Below are 26,108 nucleotides of genomic sequence, written 5' to 3'. Positions count from 1 at the left end.
TGCGCCACAGCGGGTTTTCGGTCTTTTGTTTTTGGCTGCAACCCATGGCATGTGGAAGTTCCTGGGCCAGGGATTGAACCCAGCCACTTGCAGTGACAGTGCCAGATCCTTAACCTGCTAGGGCACCAGGGAACTCCCCAACATGGATATTCTTAAATGCAAAATCTCTGAGGGAAAAGCTACTTTGCAGGAGGCCTCAGCCTCAGGTGGTTCTGGAGTGGATTTCATTCTGCTGAATTTCAGTGATTCTCTTTGTACAGAACTGCTGGGGAAGATGTCTCATTGAGAGCGCCCGACTTTTCCTTTTTCTCTCCCTCTGTCGCAACCCTGTGCTGTCATGTTCAAGACTCTTTTCCAGAGGTGTTAGTTAATCTGCTCCTGATTTCCTTGATGACACGTTGTGTTTAAATAGTCTCCTTCTCTCCAGTCTTGTGATTAGGGCGCTGGCATCTGCCTTCATCCTGCCTTCATCCACGTCCCCAGTCGGGAGACTCCTCAGCCACTGTGCCTTTTTGTTTTGGTTATTTAGTTCCAAGTCTCATCTTCTTCCATCCCGCCTTCCCTGTGCTCTGGGCCCGTAAGTGGGGAAGTGTGAGCCTCCTGACGCTCAGCGCCACCTTTCAGTCTCCTCTCGTAGCTCCCAACAGAGGGCTTGGGAACTAGTGGGGGTTCCTTAAATAACTCTTTTGGACAAACATTTGAAATTTGGAACGAAGCTTCTATAATGAGGTTGATTTTTTTTTTATTTTGTTTTTTCTCTTTTTTAAAAAATTCTGGTAACATACACATAAAATTTACCGTCTTAATCATTTTTAAGCATCCAGTTCGGTGGCACTAAGTGCATTCACACTGTTGTGTAATCAGCACCACCGTCCATCTCCGGAATTTTCCCATGTTGCAAAACAGACACTGTCCCCATTAAACAGCCCCTCTCAGTCCCTCCTGGCTCCAGCCCCTGGCCACCAGCCACTGCTTTCTGCCTCTGGATTTGACTACTCAAGTTGCCTCACATGAGTGAACCATATAGTGTAAGTCTTTTGGAGTCTGGCATAATGCTCTCAGGGTCCATCCATGTTGTCACAAATGGCAGGATTCTCACTTTTCGGCCGAATGATATTTGTGAATTAGACCACATTTTGTTTATTCAGTTCTTGATGGACAGCTGGACAGTTGTTCCCACCTTTTAAATACTGAGAGTAGTACTCCTCTGAACGTGGGTGTACAAACATCTGTTTGAGAACCTGCTTTCGGTTCTTTGGGGTAAATACCTAAAAGCAGGGTGACTGGGTCATAGGGTAATTCTATGTTTAATTTTTTAGCAACTGCCAGCCTTCCACATCAGCTGCACCATTTTACATTCTCACCAGCCATGCACAGGGTTCCACTTTCTCCTACAGCCTCACTATCACTCACTGGCTTTTGATTTTTTGATAATAGCCATCCTAATGGTGTGATGTGATATCCCATTGTGGTTCTGTTTTGCATTTCCCCCATGATTCTAAGGTTGAGCATCCTTTCCTGTGCTAACTGGTGACTTGTATATCTTCTTTGGAGAAATGTCCTTTCCCTATTCTGTTTAGCTTTTTTGGCGGGGCGGCGTGTGGCGGGGGGACACACCCACAGCATGTGAAAGTTCCCAGGCCAGGGATCAAACCTGTGCCACAGCAGTAACCAGAGCCCCAGCAGTTACAGTACCAGGTCCCTAACCCGCTGAGCCACATGGGAACTCCTCCTTTCCCTACTTTAAATAATTGGATTGGTTTTTGTTACTGAGCAGCAGTTCTTTATATTTTCTGGATATACTTCCCTAAACACTGTCTTCAGTGTTGTGCTGCCCTGTATACGGGACCTCTATCCTATACAGATCAAAACTGCCCCCCCAGCCAGTGGGTCTTCTCAATCCAGCAGCACAGCCACAGCCCTGCCGCCCTCAAGAGTTCACATTGTCCCTCCTCAAAGACCTAATGACACACCCTCACTATGTCTAAACTCAGAAAGACAGGGGTATTTTTCTTTCTTTCTTTTATTTTTTTTTCTTTTTATGGCTGCACATGTAGCGTATGGAAAATCAGAGCTGCAGCTGCACAGCCACAGCAATGCAGGATCCAAGTGGCATCACGACCTACACCACAGCTCATGGCAGCGCCGGATCTTTAACCCACAGAATGAGGCCAGGGATCAAACCCACAGCCTCACAGACAGTGTGTCAGGTTCTTAACCCACTGAGCCACAATGGGAATCCTGACAGTTTGTTTTTAGGTGCACTTGGCAGTTGGTAGTTAAATAGCTTTGCTCACTCCCAATTTTTAGATTACCTGGAATAATCATAACTGAAATGCATCGAATGTTGCCACATGCCAGGCACTATTCCTAGCATCTTATCTAGATGACCCATTTCATGTTTGCAACCCTTTGAGCCAAGTGATCCTGTTGTCCCTGTTGTACAATGAAGAAATTGAAGCACATGAATTTGATCCATGTCACATACTGGACAGTCTGGCTCTAGACACAGCCTTTACCTCATGCTGTAGAAGTTTCTTCTCATTTGCCTGTGGCAATAGCTTCCTGATAAAACATGTCCTTGGCTTGTTTCTTGGTGCCCACAGTTTCTGCCTCTAAGCTTTAGTCCAAATGGTTTTGCTTCTTACTTCATGATTGTCCCTTGTCATAGCAGAGGCTAATACCGCTTCCCAGTTTTATTCTGGTTTTATGAGTTATCAGAATTAAATATGGTTGCTCTCTGGAATGTTGGTAGCGAATCCAGCAAGGTGGAACCAGCCACTCTGTTTCAGGAGGAAAGTGAGTATAAGCTGGGTGGCAGGCATGAGGCAGGTTCACGAGGTCCCTTGGAAGCTCTGGAGGTAATGACAGCCTCAGGCGCTGTGGAGTTCCTACCAGCAGCTATGCTATTTTGTGCCCTTACATCCTCATTTAATCCTCACCTGTTGGGCAGGTGATGGATCCAAGTTCCAGGTGTAACTCAGTTCCGGGTCAGCTCAGAGCCAGGCTCGGTTCTGGGCTGTGGGGATGCAGCAGTGAGCACAGCAGTTGAGAGACCCTTGCCTGGGGCTGCTCACTTTCTAGCAGAGAGAGATGGGCAGCAGACAGGGAAGCAGATGAGCACCTTCGGAGTGTGATGGATGGTTCAGGAAAACAACAGACTACAGGAGAGGGGACCACAAGGGCCTATTCTAAGTACTGTGGTCAGAGAAGTTCCCTTAGGAGGAGGTGACACCTGTGATGGTAACCTGAAGAATGAGAGGAACCAGCCTTGCAAACGTTTGGAGAAAAAGTTTTCAAATACGAGAAATGGCAAGTGCAAAGGCCCTGAGGAGAGAGGACAGATAATCTGAGCTTGGTAAGGACGCCAGTGTGACGAGCGGGGGAGAGGGGGGTGGGGGGGGTTGTTAGAGGCGAACCACATTGCCTGTATATGGGAAATCAGGAAAGCGGAAGGGTCGGTGGTGGAGCCCAGGAAACTGGGGACCTGGGTTTGGGGGAGGGGCTCATGAGCTTGGACGCGGGCCATGTCCATTGCATGCCTGCTGGCTGCCCCATGAAGAGCCAACGGCTCAGAAGATAGGTCGGGAGATCACAGCACACAAAAGGCATTTCAACCTGTGGGACCAGGAAACCTGCGTGGGAAGTGGAGGAGGCCCCACACAGAGCACAGGGGGACCTCCACGGTGGGGCGCTGAAGGAAGAACCCGCCACGGGAGTTGACACCTGCTGTGAGGAAGGTGGGAACCAAGAACCCCAGGGGTCCCTGAAGCCCAGAGAGGAAAGTGCTGCAGAGAGAGGGGTCAGCTATGCCCTGTGCTGTTGAAACAGGGAATTATTATTATTATTATTATTATTATTGTCTTTTTGCTATTTCTTGGGCCGTTTCCGCAGCATATGGAGGTTCCCAGGCTAGGGGTCTAATCGGAGCTGTAGCCGCCAGCCTACGCCAGAGCCACAGCAACGTAGGATCTGAGCCGCATCTGCAACCTACACCACAGCTCACGGCAACGCCGGATCGTTAACCCACTGAGCAAGGGCAGGGATCGAACCCGCAACCTCATGGTTCCCAATCGGATTCGTTAACCACTGCGCCACAACGGGAACTCCGAAACGGAATTATGTGGGGATGGGGCAATGTCCACCACCCTCGGCCGTGGTGCCAACCTTGGCAGTGCGTGTCCAGCAGAGCAGGGAAGCCAAAAGCCTGTTGGAGCGAGCTGAGGCGTGAGCCCCTGCAAAGGCAGAGAGAGGGGCAGACAGCTCTCTGTCTGAAGTTTTGCAGTGAAGAAAAGCGGAGGGATGGGCAGATGGTCACTGGAGAGAGAGGGGAGGTAGATGGGTTTGCTTTTCTTTGCCGGTGCTGGTAGTCGTGAAGATGAGAGATGCAGAGCCTGGGGATGGGACGGGACAGGACCAGACGGGATGCGATGGGGATGACCCAGTGGAGAAAGTGACAACAGGTGAACAAGGGCAGCCTGCTGATCTAAGATGGGAGGAGCTCCTGCGGAGGTAAGATGCTTCTTCCAGTGCGCAGGAGAGGGTGCTAGAGAAGGTGGGGGTATTTATAGATAGATCCAGAGCAATTGATGCAGAAAAATGAAGGAGCTCCTATCTAAGTACTTCTTTTTTTTCATTGAAGTTTTACCTCCTCATGGATGAGAAAACTGAGGCTTGGAAAGCCGAACTCGTCCGGGTGAGTGGCTGAGCTGGCTTTTCTGACTCTGGGGCCTCTCCGTGCCCAGGTCACCACTGTCCTGCCCCTCCCCCTGGACGGTATGATCCCCGGTGGCCCGAGTGTCCCCAGGGCCCAACTTCTGATCGGGATGCATTTTCATAAATCCCCAGCCAAGGGCAGCTCCAGTCTCCTTGGCAGATTAAGTCAGACCCCGAGGGGGAGCAGGGTAAATGCCAGGGACTCTGGACTTTGCCTTCCATGTTCCATCCTTATTCCCAGTGATCATTTGTTTTCAGGGCAGATGGAGCAGAAGGAAAGTTCCAGTCTGTCTCCAGTTGCTGGGCAGAGCAGGTGGACAGAGAGCAGAGGCACTGGCAGCACCGGGAGAGGTGTGAAGCGATGGGTCTATTGGACACTCAGGCCCAGAACTCCCTGTTCCTCTTCCTCCAGCCCCTCAGCTATTGCCGATGGTGCCCGTGGCCTTGAGTCTGATTGAAGGTCACAGCCAGGGTGCTTCCTCTGTGTCTTCTGCTTGCAGAGCAATGTTCCCCCCCCCCACCCCCACAGCTGTGCTTTCACTCCTGCATCCTGGAGTAGATGCCGAAATCTGTGTTCCACCTTCTCATCCCTTCACCCGGCATGAATAATTGGGAAATTGACCCAACTTATTATTATCTATATATTTGGCATAAAAAGGAATCTGGAATTTTTCCTTTGTCTTTCTTTCTTTCTCCTTCCTTCCTCCCTCCCTCCTTCCCTCTTTCTTTCTTTCTTTCCGAACCCGAGGCACATGGAGGTTCCCAGGCTAGGGGTCTAATTGGAGCTGTAGCCACTGGCCTACACCACAGCCACAGCAACGCCAGATCTGAGCTGCATCTGTGACCTACACCACAGCTCACAGTAATGCCAGATCCTTAACCCACTGAGCAGGGCCGGGAAAAAAACCCTCATCCCCAGTTGGGTTCCTTATGGCTGAGCCACAATGGGAACTCCTCCTTTGGCTTTTAACTCCTCTGCTCCTGACTTGTTCAAAAGGTGGGTGTCTTGCTAGGTGAGTTCTGCTTCTCAGCACCGTGCCTCAGGTACAGAGGGATTCTGTTCTTTCCAGGAAGCAGAAAGATTCTGTTCTTTTTCACTACTATATATTGCTTGTAAGTTCTTTGCTACTCTCTTTTGTTTAGATTTTTAAAGAGGTGCTGGTTCTATTAGATTTCTCTAACAGTGATGGTCCTTGTTATAACACGATTTTCTGGATTTTCCCCCAAGAACCTGAGGCGGTCTTCCTGCTTTGCATGTGGCTTGTAAAGCTGGAGGGTGAGTCAGTGTGTGACAGCAGTGCTGCTGCAGGGGACATACGTGGAGCGGGCGTAAAACCAGTCGGCTGGCATTCTGCATTGGGCAACATGTGCAGGCACAGAGGGACTCTTGTCTTTGAGCCTCTTGCTTTCCCACGCCCACTGATACTGCCGCCCCCACCCTGCTGGTACCTGCCAGCTTCCCTCCCTGCCCCACCCTGGCTGAACTGTCGCTGGGCTGCATTTGAGAGAAACTCCAGGGCCTCCCCAGGCAGCCACATCTCACTGATGCTTTTCCCTGCTGTCCATCAAATCCAACCATAGCATTCCAGCCCTAAATCCTCCTGCCAAGCAGGATGGCACCACCTCTGGCCAGGCCAGCTGCACCAGCCTCTCACCTGACCTCCTTGTCTCCAGTTTTGCTCTCTACTAACTCACCCACGTTTCTTCCACCTTGTGGCAAGAATCATCTCTCTAATGCACAAGTCTTAATCTGGTGATTCCTCTGCTTAATCATTCCGAGGTTTCCTACCCCTCTCAGGTTTGATCTGTTGACTGTACTTAGAGGAGGTCTTCTCAAACGTGATTGTGCATCAGATCCCTGGGAGATCTTGGAATGCAGATTCTGAGTCAATAAATCTGGAATCAGGCCTGAAATTCTGCATTTCTAACAAGCGCCCAGGCAGTGCCAGTGCCACTGGTCTGTGCGCTACACTTTGAGGATTAAGGACCTGGAGGGTCCCCACCTGTCCCCCACCGCCCAGCCTCATCTCTCGCCACCTCCCCATCTCTGTTCCAGCCACATTGAGCTTAGTCTTGCTCCCAGAATGCATCACGCTCTCACACACCCCTGGAACTTTGTGCATGCGCCCTCCCTAGAGCAATCTCTTACTCCCGCTTGGCTGCTCCTGCCCTTTTATTTCAGTGAGATTACAGCTGTCACTTCCTCTAGGAAGGTTTTTCTAGTTCTCCAAGTGCAGGAAACAAATTGTTGCGCATGATTGTGGCTTGGCAGTGGTGTGGTGATAACCATCTTTTTATGTTAGGGGACAAGGTCAAAAGGGTGAGTGACCGGGACCATGAGGTACAAGGTTGCAGCCAGAAAGTGGGCGGAGGTGTTTCTTCCTGCAGAAGGTTCTAGGAAGAAGGTTTTTATGTCACCTGGGGTTAGAGGGAAGCCTGTCTGACCTGGATTTGTCTGAAGGGTCCCTGGCTCTTCACTGCTCCTTCCTTGGCTGAGCAGAAGGGATCCCTGAGGAAAGGACCTTGCTTGCCCCAAGCATTCTGAACAAGGTCAATCTCACAACTGTGTGTGTTCTCAGGTCACCCCAAAGTCACATCTGTGTGAGCAAGGTCATTACAAGGATGAAAACTTTTTCCAGAAAGTTCATTTTTAACCAGAGCATGAGTGAGAATACAGAGACAAGTTTCTACTATAGAAACTTTATTTCTCTTCTTTCTTAAGAAAATCTTTTTCTCTGGAGTGTTCTTTCATTTTCTTTTCTCTTCCTCAGCTTCTGTGCCCCTTTGGTCCTTGTAGAAATTTGAGCTATAAGGTTACTCCACGGGTTAGAAGTCAGTTTTTCTTGGCTAGTGAAATCCTGAATTTTGCTAGAATGTTCCTGCTGGGGTTCCTGCACCAGACTTTCTTAAGTCCTGCAGGGAGCTGGGAATGGAATCTGAGCTATGTGACATCACATCGTCAGGATGCGGTGATCCGATCTATTTGGCCATGTGACCTCAGCTTGGGTAGGAGAAGTGCCAGTTAGGTCTGGAAAAAGTAGAATATTAGTTACAGAGCAAACAAGTTTAGTAGCTGGGTATCAGAGCCAGGGCAGTGTCAGAAAGCATGTGACATGGGGAAGGCAATGTTCAGTTTGCTCCAATGGAAAAATCTTTTTCCTTCCTTCCTTCTTACTTTCTTTCTGTTTATCTGCATCTTTTAAAAAGGATTGAAGTATAGTTGATTTATAATCTTGTGATGATTTCTGCTGTACGACAAAATAAATCACTTATATATACACACACATCCATTCTTTTTCAGATTCTTTTCCCACATAGATTATCACAGGATATTGGGTAGAGTTCCCTGTGCTATTCAGCAGGTCCCCATTGGCCAATCATTCTATATACCTCAGTGTGCGTATGCCAATCCCCAAACCCCCAGTCCATCCCTCCCTGGAAAAATCTTTGTTTATTGGCATGCAGTACATCTTTATAATACGTACTTACATTTCTATGAATATAGATCTATATTATTGTTTTATGCATTTACTTTTTAAATCACATAGTAAAACTAGAAAGTTTAGAAAGTATAAATGCAATAATAATGGCTTTTATACGTATCTTTATTACCTCTATATAGCTAATGATATCTATAGTTGCCTTTACCATTGTTCTTTATTTTCTTAAAATACAGTTGATTTACTGCCCTCCAACTTTAATAACACCAAATAGTATTTCCTTTCTGAATTTTTGTTGCCCCTTTTCTTTCAAGCGAGAATCCAAGGGAAGGTCTCCTCCCTCCTGGCCTGCACCCTCCTCCTTCCTGGGACATTTTGGGTTTGTTTTGTTGTATCTTAGTTACAGATGTCAGGCAGTTGGTCTGTTTGAAACAGATAACAACTTTAGTTCCTTCCTGATGAGAACTGCCAGGAATGGGGGTTATTCCTGTGTACCCAATAATTCATAGGTGCTGTAAGAAGTTAAAAAAGAAATTTGGAAAATCTGATAAATAAATGATCTTATTTTCCACAAGAGAAAATTATACTCTTTGCCCTAAAGGAAACTCACAGGAGTGGATTTGATAAATTATGGAAGAGGATCATGCACATAAAGGGGAAAATGAGTTGAGCAAAGGCAGTTGATAAGATGTTTAGTCTTATTAATCTTGAACCAACTTTGAGCCAATATTTGCAATGTCTGAACCTTAGCAAGCAACTCCGGTCTCCGGTTACATGTTCCGATCTCCAGCCCCGTTCTTTCTCTGCCCTCTAGTGGACACAGCCCTGAATAGGCAATTCAACAGACCAAGATCGCTGGAAAGAAAGCAAAGAGGCATAATAAAAATTCTAAGCCCGGGAGTCCCCTACTGGTCTAGTGTTTAGGATTTGGCACTTTCACTGCTGCAGCCTGGGTTCAGTCTCTGGTCGGGAGCTGAACCCAGGTCTGGGAAGTGAGATCCTGAATCAAGCTGCTGCGTGATGCAGTCCCCCCAACCCAAAGATAAGCCCTTCTATATGCCTTTATTTCTTATCCTCATGGTAATCCTGTAAGATCAATTAATATTTGCACTTGTATTTTCATTGAACATCAAATTAATAATTCCAAAATGTGGAACCAATAAATAAATCAACCTACTCCGCAGGGAAGTGTTCTTACCTAACCACTCAATTTATTCCAAGCATCCAAGATGATTTGTACCTTTCTTTTCTGAATTTGTATAAATAAAAGCAATAGGTTTTTTAAAATTATTATTTTCCAAACATGAGAGTTAATTACAGGACCTCACGACCCGCCTCATAGACGCCTTTCAGCACCTCCAACCTTCTCCACCCCCTGCCACCCCATTGCTCCGAGTTACCCTGAGGCTCTGGAGCCACTGGCTCCCTCCTAGTTTTCAGCTCCCTTCCAACACCCCATCCTGAACACTACCCCTACTTCACCACTCCAGCCCCCACCCCCTCAACACACCCCGACAAGGTTTTTGAGTTTAGCAAACATTTACAAAAGTTTAACAGTGATGGGAAGAGTACAGCTCAACAGGCAGCATCTTGAAATAGAAATCTTATCTATGGCTTCTTCCCCCCACATTATTATGAGTGTCCCGTTGACCAGCTCTTCCCTTGGCTGTAGCTTCTCTGATTCGCTGAGTCCCTCCTCTCTCCTCCACTGTCTCTCCTCCCCCCTCCAGCCAGCCTCCAGCCCCACGTTTCTATTAGTGTCTTATGATGAACCTTCCTGTCCTCCTCCTCCCTGAAACTGGGCTCTACTCCTGCCATTATCTGTTCAGATGCTCTCAAGGGGGCTCTCATGTCCATTCCCAGCAGAACAAACAACCAGCAGAAGCTTTGAGGTTGTTGGTCAGCATCAAAGTCTTAGACCAGGCTCTTACCCAGCCTCTGACCACAGCAAGCTGAGCATGGTCTCCACATTATAGTGTTGATTTGCTTTGTCACATGACGCATGCCCCAGAGACCCTGGAATGTGCCCCTTTCCCTCTCCCCTTCCCTTACCCAAACAGAGAGTCACTGCTCTAAGCTAATGGTCTAACTGGGCAAACATCATGATGGAGGAGAACAGCGTGAGTTTGGAGGCTGGAATCCTGGCTTCCCTATGACCGGCTCTACAATTATGGGGAAGTTCCTTTAGTGGATTTGGGTTGTCTGTTTCCAGAAGATCCATTTCCCACTTTCCCAGTTTCCAACTCCCTCCCCCCACCATCTACCACCCCAGTTCCGGGAGGATCCATGTGGTACCAGGAAGCTAATGAATGCATTCCATTGGCAAGGGCTAGTTTAAGGGTAGTGTGATGGATAATGCGTAAACTTGTTGAGGCCATAGTGCCCACTGGCTTAGTCAAATATCCATCTAAATGTTGCTGTGAATGTATTTTTTTATTTTATTTTATTTTATTTTATTTTTTTGCTTTTCAGGGCTGCACCTGCGGCATACGGGAGTTTCCAGGCTACAGGTCGAATCTGAGCTACAGCTGCTGGCCTACACCACAGCCACAGCAATGTGGGATCCTACCCCGGGATTTGTGACCTACACCACAGCTTAGGGCAATGTCAGATCCTCGACCCACTGAGCGAGGCCAGGAATCAAACCTGCATCCTCATGGATACTAGTCAGATATGTTTCTGCCGCACCACAATGGGGACTTCAAAGATATTTTTTTAAGGTGTGATTAATATTTACATCGGTAAACTCTGAGTAAAGCAGATGGGTGGGCCTCATCTAATAAGTTGAAGACCTTGAGAACAACAGCTGAGATTTCCCAAAGAAAGAATCCTGCCTCAGGACTGCACCATAGATACTATGAAGCTACAGCCATCAAAATAGTATGGTACTGGCACAAAAACAGACACATAAATCAATGAAACAGAATAGAGAGCCCAGAAATAAATCCATGCTTACATGGGCAATTAATCTACAACAAAGAAGGCAGGCATATACGGTGGGGAAAAGATAGACTCTTCAATAAATGGTATTGGGAAAACTAGACAATTACGTGCTAAAGAATCAAACTGGACTACTCTCTCACACTATGTACAAAAATTAACTCAAAATGGCCTAAAGACTTAAATGTAAGATTTAAAACCATAAAAATCCGTGGAAGAAAACATAGCACTATGCTTAGTAATATTTTTTTCTCATCAGGTAAGGGAAACAAAAGCAAAAATAAACAAATGGGACTACATCAGACCAAAGAGCTTTTTGGAGCTCTCTTGTGATGCAGTGGGTTAAGGATCTGGTGCTATCACTGCAGTGGCTCTGGTTGCTGCTGTGGTGCAGGTTCAATCCCTGGCCAGAGAACTTCCACATGCTGTGGGAATGCCCCCCCCCCAAAATGACAACAAATAACAAGTGTTGGGGAGTATGTGGAGAAAGGGCACCCTCAGGCACTGTTGGTGGGGGGAAAATTGGTGCACCCACTACGGAAAACAGTATGGAGAGTCCTCAAAAAATTAAAAATAGAATTGCCATGATCCAGCAATTCCACTCCTGGGTATTTATCTGAAGAAAATGCAAACATTAATTAGAAAGATGCATGAACCACGCCCCCACGCTCATTATTTACAATAGCCAAGATATGGAAACAACCCAAGTGCCCATCAACAGTTGATGGCTGGTAAAGAAGATGTGGTATATATATATACACACACATACACACAATGGAATCTTAGCCATAAAAATGAAATCTTGCCATTTGTGACAACATCAGTGGATCTAGAGACTATTGCGCTCATTGAAATAAGTGAGGCCAAGACAAGTACTCTATGATTTCAATTATACGTGGAGTCAAAAAAAAGAACAAGTGAACAAACATAACCAAACAGATTTTGAGATACAGAGAACAAAGTAGGTGGTTGTGAGGGGATGGGGACTGGGAACAGACTTCAACTTGGAAATTCTGTCTGCGTTTCTAGGCTGCTGCTCTGAAGAACTCAGACTCAAGGCTGCAACATCAACCTTTACCTGGATTTCTAGGTTGCTGGTCATTTCTGACTTGCCAGTGTCCATAATTAATTGTGTGAGATAATTCCATAAAACTATCTATCTATCTATCTATCATCTATCTATTTATCTATCATGTATCTACACACACATAGCTGTCTGTCTGTCTGTCTACCTACACACACACACACACACACATATCCTATTAGTTCTGTCTCTCTGGAACTCTGGCTAATAATGGTAGGTACATCATGACAGCTCATCTAATCAGAGTAAATCTTAGGCCTTCTTCTGGGAATGCTGGGACATAGCTGCTCTCTGTCTCTGAAGGATGGAATTCTGAGGTGAGACTTGGAAGGGCTGCCAGATGCAAGCTCTGGGCCAGAGTCCTCAGATCTAGTGCAGCCAGAGCCACTTACTACCTGCGGGGCTGCTGCTTAGTTTCCTCATATGTACAGTGGGATTCTGGAGCCTACCACATAGGGTTACTGAGAGGATTAAATGGTTTCATAAATACTAAACACTTAGAACAATGACTAGATCATAGTAAAAGCTCAATAAATCCAGGCGATGATGATGATAATGGCAGGATCCAGGCTGAGGAAAAGGCTGACCATATAAGAAGGGCAAGAAAATGGATTCAAAGCCTTGATGGCTTCTCCAACCTCTAGCTCAAACTAAGCTTGACAACCATCCTAGCACTGGACTTTTCAGTGACATGAGTTCATAAATTGCTTTATTATTTAAACCTATTTGGTTTGAGTTTTTATTTCCATCCAGAGCACTGAACCTCTTCTTGTTTTAACAACTGGATAGTTTCTTTTTTTGGACCCATAGCACAAAAGGTTTGACAACAGTCGCTTTCCTGGGAAATGAAACTTCCTTTCCACATTCCCTTTCTTATTCCTCCCTCCCTCTTTCCTTCCTTCCTTCCTTCCTTCCTCCTTCCTTCCTTCCTCTCTTTCTCTCTCTTTCTTGGCAGCACCCACAGCATGCAGAAGTTCCTTGGCCTGGGATAGAATGTTAACCATTACGCCACGAGACAACTCCCCTGACACTCTTAAGGGTGACAATTTTCTGAGATTCCAGGAACACTATTTCTACATTCAGTGGGGAAGTACCTTCAATACCTCAAAGGCAATTTACTCTTCTCTGGCAATTGCCCTAGTGATTCATAGGTGGGGTGAGCAGGTATTTTTCTGAAAAGGAATCAGGATGGACCTATAACCAAGGAGAATATGATCAACTTAAGAGAAATGCAATCAAAAACACAATAAGATACCATTTAACTTGCTAGTTAGGTAAAACATTTAAAGTATTGAAAATTCTAAGTATTGACAAGTATATGTAACCAGGAAGATTTTATTAATTGCTTATAAAACAATGTGTAAATATTGGCATTCTCACATAGCTGAAAATGTCTCTATCCCATGAGACAATAATAGCTCTGCTGCGTCTATCCCTGTCTCGTAGCTGTGTACCCTGCAGGACACTTACAGGGACGTTTAGCTGGGCATCATTGGTAACAGCAGAAAGACTGAAAACAACTGATCTATCCATACATAGAAGAATGAATAAAGAAAATGTGATATATTTACTTAATGCATTACAAAAATGAATGCATGAGAGCTACATGCATCACTGTGAATAAACCTAAAATTTATATCTTTGAGTAAGAGCACTTGCACAATACATCCAAATATTATTTGTATAAAGTTTAAAAATATACAATAAATAACATTTTAGGAATATAGCAAGGTAGAAAAACATGGGAATGAGAAACGCAACATTGGAAGTGTGGTTATCCTTGGAAGAAATGATAAATAAATATATATATATGTATTACTTTGTAATTATGTAATTAAGTAAATATATATGTGTGTGTGTGTGTGTGTGTGTGTGTGTGTGTGTGTGTGTGTATAGTCTATTTAGGGCTGCACGCATGGCATATGGCGGTTCCCAGGCTAGGGGTCCAATCAGAGTTATAGCCACTAGCCGATGCCACAGCCACAGCAATGCCAGATCCAAGCTATGTCGCCACCTACACCAAAGCTCACTGGCAATGCCAGATTCCTAACCCACTGAATGAGGCCAGGGAGCAAACCTTTGTCCTCATGGATACTAGTCAGATTCATTTCCACTGAGCCACGACAGGAACTCCAGGAATGATAAATATTAATTTCCTATCCAGTGGTGACCATCTGTGTGCTCCATTTTATCTTTGTATATGCTATATTATGTGCATGAACTCTAATAATTTTTATTGTGGTGATATATACGTAACATATAGTTTAGCATTTTAGCCACTTTCAACTGTACCATTTAGTGGCACTACTTAAGAATATTCACATGGCTATGCAACCATCCACCATTAGCCACTTCTAGAACTCTTTCATCATCCTAAACTGTGCTTTTTGATGTCTTGATTCAAGATATCATTGCTAGATCCAATGTCATAAAGCTTTTGCCCTATATTTTCTTCTAAGAGTTTTATAGTTTTAGCCCTTATAGTTAGGTCTTTGATCCATTTTGAGTGAGTTATTTTTTTTGGGGGGGTGATAGGGGTCCAAAATCATCTTTTGCAGGATAATGCATTTTTTAGAGAGAAAGTAAAGAATCAGAGAATATTAGCTCCAGAAAAGGCCCTCCCCACTTATGAGTGAAAAAACTGGGGTAGAAATAAAATAATAAGCCAAGATGACACAACTGATTACAGGCGTTGGCAGACTAAAAATCAAACCTTATTTCCAAATCTTTACTCTAGATAGCTGCGCAGGCGCTTAAGCACCCAGCGGTCCCACCCTGGGTTTGGATCCGCCCCTCACAGGCGGGCGCCCTCTCCAGTTCCGGCTCTGGCTCCTCCCCCTCCCGCCCCCAAGGGCGGGCCCTGGCGGCTCTGACTCTTTGGAACTTAGGAAAAAGGGCGAGGCACGTGGGTGAGAGGAAAAACCCGACAAATGTTTGGCGTATCATGCACTGTCAGCAACTGGTTTTAAAGCCTGGACTCCAAATCCGCTCTAGCGCAGTACCAGACCGGGTTTTTTCTAGCGCTCTAGGACGGGGAAGAGCCCTAGCCCGCCTGTGTGTAAGACCGGGCGCGGGGCGGGAGGCGTGCCCGCGTGCTCGGCCCCGATTGGCCGCTGGGAGCAGCGCGGGGTTTGGCGGGAGCTTCAGGAGCTGCGCGGGCGCAGGGAGCTGTGGGCCGTGATGGCCCAGCCGGGACGAGTAACGCGCTCAGGGTAGGTATTGAGGACCCTCGCGACGCAGGTTGGGGCCCACTTTATCTTCTTTCTCTTCCGCGGATCTTGGGCCTCTCGGAGCTGTTGGTGCTGCCTGGTTCTGGCACTGTGCTGTTTGTCCTAGCGATAAGTTTCCAGGTCTGTAAAAGGGGAGTAATAATAGTCACAATTTTCTAGGAATTACGGGGAAGCTTAGAGGAGTTACAGTTTATAACGGTGCCTGACGGGCAGGCGAGAACGCTGGCTAGTGTTAGCATCATTTTGGGTGAGTGTAGTCTAAAGTAGACAAAACATTTTAAAACGAACTGTCCAACAAATAACTTATGAGGGCGTACCACTCTACCACTTGCCAGACATCACATTCTAGTGGCTTTTACACTCTGGCTGGTAGTCAGTATTCTTATTTTCAAGACCTTGCTTGTTTTTATAACACAAACCACAGACCATAAAGTTGAACTACATCTCCGGCCGGCTGCTTGTGGTTCTTAAAGGAGCACTCCAGCCAGGATGGGGCAAGGTTTTTTGTTTTTAATCAAAAAGGGCATGCAATTTAAAATAGATTGCAAAACTGCTCTCTAAAATGTTATTCCCTCTGGATTTGTTGGCAAGTATCTTGCTGGTGGTGTCTGGTCCTGGCTGGAGGGGCCTTGGCTTGCTTTGATTAGTCTGCAAAGGAGTTCCACCTGGACCGTGGGAAGGCTTCCCGGAGAAGGTGCATTTGTAGATGTGGGGTGATGGTAGAGGCAAGCCGACAGCATAGGGGAAAGGCTGGGGCAAGACAAAGCAGGGAGGTGGAGTAAACTGAGACTAGATTCCAGTGGCCAGTGGGGAAGAACCTAAGACGCCCACAGTGGGGAGGAGGACTGGGAAAAAATATTGGAGCCTTGAAACATCAGGTGACAAGAGTTAAACTTTATCTGCTAGGCCAGTGGGGGGGTGGTTCTCTCTCTCTGTACACAAACATATACACATACATGTAACATTTTTGCCTTTTGAGATTCATGAAATCTGTTCATCCTCCCCCCCCAAAATGAAAGTTTGACATATGTTATCAAGGAGATTTCCATCTTTTAGGAGTCTCTTCTTGCTCCTTGCCTAGGTGAGAAGGAAACTTGACCTGTGGATCTGAGCACAGATAAGGCAGGGGTCCTTAGAAAGAGTAGGTTAAGAAAGTATGTGATCGGTTTCTAGTCCCATTTCTGTCACTTGGCTGTGACCACTGACGTTACTTACCTTTCCAGGACCCCAGAATCATAGATGCCTTACACCAATACCTATTCTCCCTTCTTTGGGGTCTGAGATTCAAATAAAGCAGTGGTTTTCAAAGTGTGGTTCCCTGACCAGCTGCACTAGGAGCATGCTAGAAATGCAAAAGCGTAGAGGCCATCCCAGGTTTACTGAATCAGCTGCTGCTCTGGAGATGGGCTAAGTGGTCTGTTCTAACAAGCCCTCCAGGTGAGTCTGATGCCTGAAAGCTTGAGAACCAAACTTTTTCTGTTCTTACTGTAATTCACAGCAATGATGTTTACATCACAGTGAGTACACACACACACAGTACGTACACACACATAAAACAAGGGGTATATGAAATACTATGTTCAGTGCATGGTACTATTATATTTTATATTCTCTTCTTAAGATTTCGGAGTTCCCGTCGTGGCGCAGTGGTTAACGAATCTGACTAGGAACCATGAGGTTTTGGGTTTGATCCCTGGCCTTGCTCAGTGGGTTACGGATCTGGCGTTGACATGAGCTTTGGTGTAGGTCGCAGACGTGGCTCCGATTTGGTGTTGCTGTGGCTCTGGTGTAGGCCGGCGCTGCAGCTCCGACTGGACCCCTAGCATGGGAACCTCTATATGCCACAAGTGCAGCCCTAGAAAAGACAAAAAAGAAAGAAAATTTTCTTCTTGTTTTTTGGGGGTTTTATTTGTCCTTTTAGAAAATGCTGAGTGTGGGGGAAAGGTTAAAGGATGTGATGGGGCAGTTGATGAAACTTGGATATGATTAGATAATTATGTCAGTGACCTGAAAATTGTGCTGTGACTACACAAGATTTCAGCTCCCTAGGAAGGACACACTGCAGTATTCCCCATTTACCGAATACATACAGAAAGCAGATGAGGCAACATGTAAACAGTAGTGAAGTGGGGCAAAAGGTATACAGAAGGCTTAGACTATTGTCACAACTTTCCTGTAGGTTTGAAATGATATCAAAGTTACTCAAAGAAACACTGGTTCAGACACTAAACTGACTTTGCTACGCACTCTTGGGGGTATGCAGGGCATGTCTGAAGTCAGGTCTGTGTATGGGGACATCCCCGTTGCCCTCCCACCTCTCTTGGTGCACGGACAGTAGGATTTCCTGCTTATTTTCTGTTTCCTTTCTGGTTTGTTACATCTTCCTTATTTTAAGCTTGTTGGAGATGCTCGGGCTTTATCCCCTTGTCCTAATGCCCACAGGAAGGGGCCTGAAGGGGTAGAAAGTGAGGAGGGCTCTGGGTTGAAACTGATGCAGATTTTAATTTGAGATTCCCTTCCTCTTGGCTGCATGTTGCTTTGGGCAAAAAGACATCTGGACCATGGGGTTCACGTCTTCTTAAGGCCCACTGTGGAGCCACATGAGAGAATGCGTGTGAAAGAGCAGGCACCGTATGGAACGGGCTCGGGTGCTTGACAAAGTTTCGGGACCTCTCGCTCATCTCTGCAGAAAGTCAGCCCTTGTTGATGTGACCTCAGGAACAAGGATGACAGCAGGGTTAGGGGGTTTCTGTATCCCTGAGAGCAGAGCTATGCTGTTTATACAAAGGTGATATGATTAGACCTAGAAAAAAATGTTCAGCGCATGAGAGATGGGCTTGGCTTTCTAAAAGGGTTTTGCCCTGTGCATTTCACCATGTGCGTGTTGTTAGTACAACTAATGAGGAATGTGACTTGGAGAGAAAATGCTTGGAAGAGGTTGTAAGTTCTGGTGTTTCCCCTTTACTTTTAAAGCTTTCCTAACTCGTGTGTGTGTGTTTGCTCTTTTATAGTGCAAGATATTCAGAGAACACTGTAGGAAGAACACAGTCCATGAAAGATGTAAGTTATCTTTTTATATTTTAATATAACTTTCTCATAATTGGCAATACAGAGATTAAAGATTGTACAACATTTAAAGATCATGCAACATTCTGTATTTGCTTTTTTTTTCACTTATAGCCATTTCTCCATATTGTTGTAATTTTCTTTTTTTTTTTTCTTTCTTGTTTTGCTTTTTAGGACTGCACCATAGCATATGGAAGTTTGCAGGCTGGGGTTGAATGAGAACTACAGCCACAGCAACTTGGGATCTGAGCCCGGTGACCTATACCATAGCTCATGGCAATGCTGGATCCTTAACCCACTGAGTAAGGCCGGGGATCGAACCTGCATCCTCATGGATATTAGTGGGGTTCGCAACCCACTGAGCCACAAGGGGAATTCTTGCGAGTGGTAGTTTTGTTTGGTCTCTTAGTTTTCTTCCATCTCCTGTATACCTTCCAGAATTTCCCCATATTTTCTTGTCCATTAAAGGCACTTGTCCATATTTTCCAGAGCTACTGCGGATGGTTTTCTTCCTTTATATTGTGGGCTTTCATCAGGATTTGGTGAGCAGTCTTAGGCAGCTTATTAGTAGATTGCACTGTAAACCTGTCTCTCTCCTGAACTCAGGAGTTTTTACCCCACTCGTCTTCAGAAGTGGTGGTGGACTTGGAGGTAGGCGGGCAGATTTCTGGGGATGGGGCTGCACTAGCTCAGTAGTCGGCAGACCGTGGCCTATGGGCCGGACCTAGCCTACCCCCATTTCTTTTTTTTTTTTCCTTCTTTTTTGGCCGCCCCGAGGCATATGGAGTTCCCTGGCCAGGGATGGGATCTGAGCCGCAGTTGTGACTGAGGCACAGCTGTGGCAACACTGGATCCTTTAACCCACAGTGCCAGGCCAGGAATTGAACCTGCATCCTGGCTCTGCAGAGACACGGCCAATCTCGTCGTGCCACAGTAGGAACTCCTGTCCCCCTGTTTTTATACAGCCCTGCGAGCTAAGAATGGTTTTTATATTTTTGCATGATTGAAGTAAAATCAAAAGAAGACTATCATATGTGAAAATATGAAATTCAAATCTCAGTATCCACAATAAAGTTATATTGCAGTACAGCCGTGCCTTTGCTTTGCGTTGCCACTGTCTGCTTTCAGGCTGTAACGGCTGAGTTGCATAGTTGCAACTGAGACCCCCTGACCTGCAAAATCTAATATACAGGTGACCCTTGGGCAGCACAGGTTTGAGCTGCATGGGTTCACTTGTACCCAGATTATTTTCAGTATTAACTTACTATTTGTAGTTGGTTGAAACCATGGATGTGGAACCTTGGATAAGGAGGGCCAACTGTACAGTTATATGGATTTTCAACTTCAAGGAGGGTGGGTGTCCCAGCCTAAATGTCCCTGTGCTGTTCAGTGGTCAACTGTACTTACTCTCTGGTTCTTCGTAAAGTTTCCCAGCCCCCAAATTCCCATTGTAGCTCAGTGGAAATGAATCTGACCAGTACCCATGAGGACGCAGGTTCGATCCCTGGCCTCGATCAGTGGATTAAGGATCTGGCGTTGCCGTGAGCTATGGTGTAGGTCACAGATGTGGCTTGGATCCCGCATTGCTGTGGCTGTAGCGTAGGCCAGCAGCTGTAGCTCTGATTTCGACCCCTGGCCTGGGAACCTCCATATGCCATGGGTGCAGCGCTAAAAACAAACACAACAAAAGTTTCCCAGCCCTGCCTTAGATTATCAGAAATGCATCTGCCCCCCAGTGCTAAGCTCTCTTCTTTAGGGAGCAGGAGTGTCCTTGCCTAATAAGCCAGCTCTATAATATTCTTGTCTGCTAGGGCCAGGTCAATGACTTTGAACTTTATTCACTTTTAGAAACCTGGCCGAAAGCACAAGCCTACTGATGTATTTGATTTTCCTGATAATTCTGATATCTCAAGCATCAGCAGACTGGGCGAAAATGAGAAAGATGAAGAACCCTATGAAACCTTTGGTTAGTATTTTATTTTTTTAATTTTTTATTAAAGTATGGTTGATTTACAGTGTTGTGTTAATTTCTGCTGTACAGCAGAGTTACTCAGTCATGCATATATATATATATACTTTTTTAATATTATTTTCCATCATGGTCTATCCCAGATTAGATGTAGTTCCCTGTACTGAACAGTAGGCCTTATTGTCTATCATTCTAAATGTAATAGTTTTCCTGTGTTAACCCCAGACTCCTAGTCCATCCCACTCCCTCTTGCCTCCACCTTGGCAACACAGTCTGTTCTCTGTGTCTGTGAGTCTGTTTCTGTTTTGTAATTAGGTGAATTTGTACCATATATTAGACTCCACATTATAAGTGCTATTATATGGTATTTGTCTTTCTCTTTCTGACTGACTGAGTTATGAGAATCTCTAGTTGCATCTGTTAGGACAGTGGAGTTGAGAGAAACAGAGGCTTGAGCAGTGAGATCGCAAGCAGGTTTATCGACCAGCAGAGTGGCCGGGAGCACTCAGCAGAGAGAACTCAGGCTCCCCGCTATTGGGGCAAGGGCTTTTTTATAGTTAGGGTTTCAGGTGATAGGTCACATTGTTTCGAAGAGAAATGGTAAGGGGACTTAAGAAACAGGGAAGGAGGATTTAGATCATTAAGTGTGATTAAGTGTGTTTTTTTGTTTGTTTGTTTGTTTGTTTTTTTGGTTTTGTCTTTTAGGGCCGCACCTGTGGCACATGGAGGTTCCCAGGCTAGGGGTCAAATTGGAGCTGCAGCTGCCGGCCTACACCACAGCCCCGCAAGGCAGGATCTGAGCCATGTCTGTGACCTACACCACAGCTCATGGCAACAACAGATCCTTAACCCACTGAGTGAGGCCAGGGATCAGACCTGTGTCCTTATGGATACTAGTCAGATTCATTTGCACTGAGCTATGACAGGAACTCCTTAGTGTGAATTTTAACTGTCCTTTTGGCTCTGTTTATTCTGAGGTTTAATAGCTCCTTAAATCTTGGTCTTTGAGCCTTCATCCGCGCTGGAGTCTGTTTCCTATTTGTTCCGTCAGCTGAAACTGTGTCTGGAGCCTGGGTGAGATCTCCATGGTATGGTTGTTTTACATCCTCCATTTGGTATTCTCCCTCCAGTATACAGACACCACCTAACAGCATCCATGTTGCTGCAAATGGCATTACTGCATTCTTTTTGATGGCTGAGTAGTATTCCATTGAGTATATATACCACATCTTCTTAATCCATTCATCTGCTGTTGGACATTTAGGTTGTTTCCATGTCTTGACTATTGTGAATAGTGCTGCAGTGGACATAGGGGTGCATGTATCTTTTTTTTTTTTTTTTTTTTTTGTCTTTTTGCTATTTCTTGGGCCACTCCCTCGGCATATGGAGGTTCCCAGGCTAGGGGTCCAGTCGGAGCTGTAGCCACCGGCCTACACCAGAGCCACAGCAACGCGGGATCTGAGCCGCGTCTGCAACCTACACCACAGCTCATGGCAACGCTGGATTGCTAACCCACTGAGCAAGGTCAGGGACCGAACCCACAACCTCATGGTTCCTAGTCAGATTTGTTAACCACTGCGCCGTGACGGGAACTCACATGTATCTTTTTGAATGAAAGTTTTGTCCGTATATATGCCCAGGAATGGGATGGCTGGATCATATGGTAGCTCTATATTTAGTTTTATGAGGAACCTCTACTCTGTGTCCATAGTGGTTGTACCATTTTACATTCCCCCCAACAGTGTGGGAGGGTTCCCTTTTCTCCATGCCCTCTCCAGCATTTGTTATTTGTAAACAGATTAATGGCCATTCTGACCAGTGTGAGGTAGTACCTCATTGTAGTTTTTGGTTGGTACTTTAATTAAATCTTTATCCTAAGAGCCTTAAACTTTATCCTTTGAACTCAAGCTGCAGTATTTAGGCTAGTTACTAATAAAAACATAGAAATGCTTTCAAATACAAAAATGAGGTCTGCACACGAATATAATGTTCTGGGAGGTATAGGATAATTTGAACTTTTCTCACTTCCAGGTATGTTGGAACTAGCGCTCTATTAAACATTGTCAAAGTGGAGCTCTCCTAGTCACATTTGTCAATAAGTCAGCTCTAGTGGGCTTGTAACAAGAGGAATGTATAATATATTTCTCACTTCATACCTCCAGGAGCATTATTCAATAGGGGCTTTAATTTAGGGAGGAGCAAAGGATAATTTTCCCTTTTCATAAACACACTGAGGATGCTTCAGGAGAGTGTCACCTTGTTTCTCAGAGTGTCCAGAAGACAGGGCTGGTACCTGGCTGACCAGGGGCGTGTGACTTGTCCACATGGGACTACTCTGCTGGTGTGTCACTGGTGTGTCCTGGTATATCACTGGCCACTCCAGAGGCCACAAATGATACAGAAAGTGCCATGTGCCTGGCCCCACATCTAGAACAGCAGGGTCAGATGTTTCTGCTGGAATAAGTCTTAGAGGAATTTTGAAAACATACACCTTCTAACGAATTTTTAATTTGGTATCAATATTTGTCATTTAATTTTTGTTAATAAAAGAAAATAGTGCATTTTATAAGGTGAAAAGTGGTAAGCATTACCAGAGTATACTTTTTATTATGCTGTGATAAAAATGTTTTAATTATTTATCTAAAGAAATCTAAATGTAAAAGATCCGAATCTAAAAGAAATTAATGAAGTTTCCAGGCTAGGGGTCAAATTGGAGCTGTAGCCGCTGGCCTATGCCACAACAACGCCAGATCCCTAACCCACTGAGTGAGGCCAGGGATCGAACCTGCATCCTCATGGATGCTAGTCAGATTCGTTTCCACTGAGCTACAATGGGAACTCCAGAAATTAACTTTTAAAATTGAGATGTAATTCACTTACCATAAAATTTGCCCTTTTAAGGTATACAGTTCAATTCAGTTTTAGTGTAGTCAAAAAAATTGTACAACCATCACCATTTTCTATTTCAGAACATTTTTTTGGCCATACCCACAGCAATAGTGTTTTATACTTAGTCATTCAAGAATTTCTTTTTAAAAAATATATAAAGTAATCAATTTAAGTATATAAAATTATCACTTAAGTTAATGTGACTTTGGAGGAACTGATTTTTCCAACATCTATCATGAAAATTTTCAACATACAACAAAGGAAAAGTAATTTTATAATGCATATTCATTTACTTTGGACCTAGATTTTACTGTTAAAATTTATTATACTTTGGCACTTGTCCATTAATCTATTTTAATTTTTGTCCCATGGTATACACTCTTTTATAGAAGGCTTTTTTCACTCAGCATAACTTTCTGAGGTTCATCCATGTCATTTTACATTATTTTTATTGACACACAGAGTTTATTGAAAAATGTTTGGAAGGAAAATAAAGCCTTTTCTCTCTTCAATTCTTTTCATGTTTTTCTTATTACAGAAATGTTTGTTTTAGAAAACTGCAAAGGCATAGAAAAGAAGATAAAACCGCCTAAAATTCCCCTACCCCAAAATAACTACCATGCATTTTGGTCTGTATGCTTCAATCCTTTTAGGGAGCTTTTCTCACCCTCAGTGGGCTGATAATCCTTGTGATTAAGTTCCTGGGCTAGGGAGTGAACCCATGCCATAGCAGAAACCTAGCCCCTACAGTGACAACACTGGATCCTTAGCCCTCTTAGCCGCACGGGAACCCCCTATTCCATATCCAGTAGTAGTCACTCCCTATTCTTCCTCCCAGCCCCTGGCAACCACAAAATCTACTTCCTGTCTCTATGGATCTGCCTATTTTGGACATTTCATTTAAATACAGTCATATCCTGTATGGTCATTTGTGACTGATTTCTTTCACTTAGTGTAGTATTTTCAAGGTTCATCTCTGTGTTAGTAAGTATCAGTACTTCATTCCTAAAAAATCTTTATAGCTGAATAATCCATTGTTTGGATGTACCTCATTTTCATATCCATTCATCAGTTGATGTACATTTGCATTGTTTCCACGTTCTGGGCTTAGGAGTTATCCTGCTGTGAACATTCATGGGTAAGCTTTTTATATGGACATGTGTTTTCATGGCTCTTGGGTGTTCAGTCATCCTTCAGTATCCACAGGGCACTGGTTCCAGGAACTGCCTTGGATACCAGAGTCCCAGGATGCTGAAGTCCTTCTATAAGACGGCATGGTGTTTGCATCTAACCTGTGCACATCCTCCTGTACCCTATAAATCTTCTCTAGGTTAATTATAATACCGAATACAATATAAATGCTACCTAAATAGTTGCCCGTGTGCAGTGAATTTGAGTTTTGCTTTTTGAAACATTGTGGAATTTTTTTCTTTTTCAATTATTTCAGTCCATGGTTGGTTGAGTCTGCAGCGTGGATACAGGGGGTGACTGTTCACCTAAGTCATACGGTGATTCTGCTTCGGCTTTTTGAGGAACTGTTCACACAGCAGCTGCACCATTTGCATTCCCACCAGCTGTATAGAAGGTTCCAGTTTCTCCACATCCCTGTCAATCTTGTTATCATCTGGTTCTAGCCATCCCCGTGGGTGTGAAGTGGCATCTCACTGTGTTTGTGTGGTTAAATATACAGAACATAAAATTTACTATTTTAATCATTTCAAAGTGTCAGTTCTGTGGCATTAAGTATGTACTAGCACATTGCTGGCCGAGCATCAGCACCAGCCATCTCCAGACTTTGTTATTTCCCCTAAATGAAACTCTGTACCCGTGGAGTACAAGACAAAGGCTCCTCATTCCCCACTCCCTCCTCCAGCTCTCCATGCATCTGACCACCCTAGATGCCTCATGTGACAGAGTCATACAATATTTGGCCTTTTGTTTTCACTTAGCATTATGTCTTTAAAGTTCACCCATGTTGTAGCATGTGTCAGAATTTCCTTTTAAAATGTGTGGTATATGCATTTGATGTATATACTGAATTTTCTGATCCATTCAGCTGTCCGTGGACACTTGGGTTGCTTCTGCCTTTTGACTGTTACGAGTAATGCTGCTCTGAACATGGTGTGCAAATATCTGTTCCAGTCCTGCTTTCCCATCTTTTGGGATATGACCAGAAGTGGAATTGCTGGATCCTGTGGTAATTCTGTGATTTTTTTTTTTTTTTTGAGGAATTGCACCATTTTTATTCCAATGAGCAGTGCACAAGGATTCTAATTTCTCCACATCTTCACCAGTGCTTGTTCTCTGGCTTTTTTGATAATAGCCATCCAAATGGACGTGAAGTGGTGTCTCAGTGTGCTTTTGAGCTGTATTTCCCCTAATGATGTTGAGCACTTTCCAGTGTGCTTTTTGGCCATCTGCACACAGGCAAACCGTGGAGACATTGCAGGTTCTGTTCCAAACCACTGCCATAATACAATAAAGTCACTCACACAAAAAGTTATGGTTATACTGCAATAGTATTATGTCTAATAAAACAATATATACACCTTAATTATAAAAATGTTTTGTTGTGGAGTTCCCTGGTGGCCTAGTGGTTAAGGATTCAGCATTGTCACTGCTGTAGTGTGGGTTTGATCCCAGGGCTTCTGAACTTTTGCATGCCATGGGCAGGGCAAAAACAAAACACATACACACACACACACACATACACAAACTGCTAAAAAATGCTAGCCATCATCTGACAATGCAATGTTGCCACAGATCTTCAATGC

At 44.8% G+C, this 26,108-nt stretch overlaps 2 protein-coding genes across 4 annotated transcripts in view; one reads left to right on the top strand and one right to left on the bottom strand.

Annotated features, from left to right (window-relative positions):
- CENPU (centromere protein U) overlaps window positions 15,017-26,108 on the top strand; it is a 32,900-nt gene continuing 21,808 nt past the window's right edge. The window contains exons 1-3 of one of the 3 annotated variants that reach the window (XM_013984043.2): window positions 15,017-15,392; window positions 18,422-18,470; window positions 20,325-20,442. In XM_013984043.2, the coding sequence (XP_013839497.2) occupies window positions 15,361-15,392; window positions 18,422-18,470; window positions 20,325-20,442 (199 nt within the window). In that variant the 5' untranslated portion in view covers window positions 15,017-15,360. Of the gene's footprint in view, window positions 15,393-15,425; window positions 15,531-18,421; window positions 18,471-20,324; window positions 20,443-26,108 lie in introns of those variants that run through there. The other 2 variants (XM_003133338.5, XM_005671710.3) reach the window with 2 other exon arrangements.
- The window catches only part of PRIMPOL (primase and DNA directed polymerase), an 86,792-nt gene continuing 76,109 nt past the window's right edge, over window positions 15,426-26,108 (bottom strand). The window contains exon 15 of the mRNA XM_021076332.1: window positions 15,426-15,532. Within this exon, the coding sequence (XP_020931991.1) occupies window positions 15,513-15,532 (20 nt within the window). The 3' untranslated portion in view covers window positions 15,426-15,512. The remainder of the gene's footprint in view (window positions 15,533-26,108) is intronic.

Source organism: Sus scrofa, chromosome 15 (genome assembly GCF_000003025.6).
Source record: "Sus scrofa isolate TJ Tabasco breed Duroc chromosome 15, Sscrofa11.1, whole genome shotgun sequence".
Taxonomy (NCBI): domain Eukaryota; kingdom Metazoa; phylum Chordata; class Mammalia; order Artiodactyla; family Suidae; genus Sus; species Sus scrofa.
This window is presented reverse-complemented; position numbering and strand designations above follow the sequence as displayed.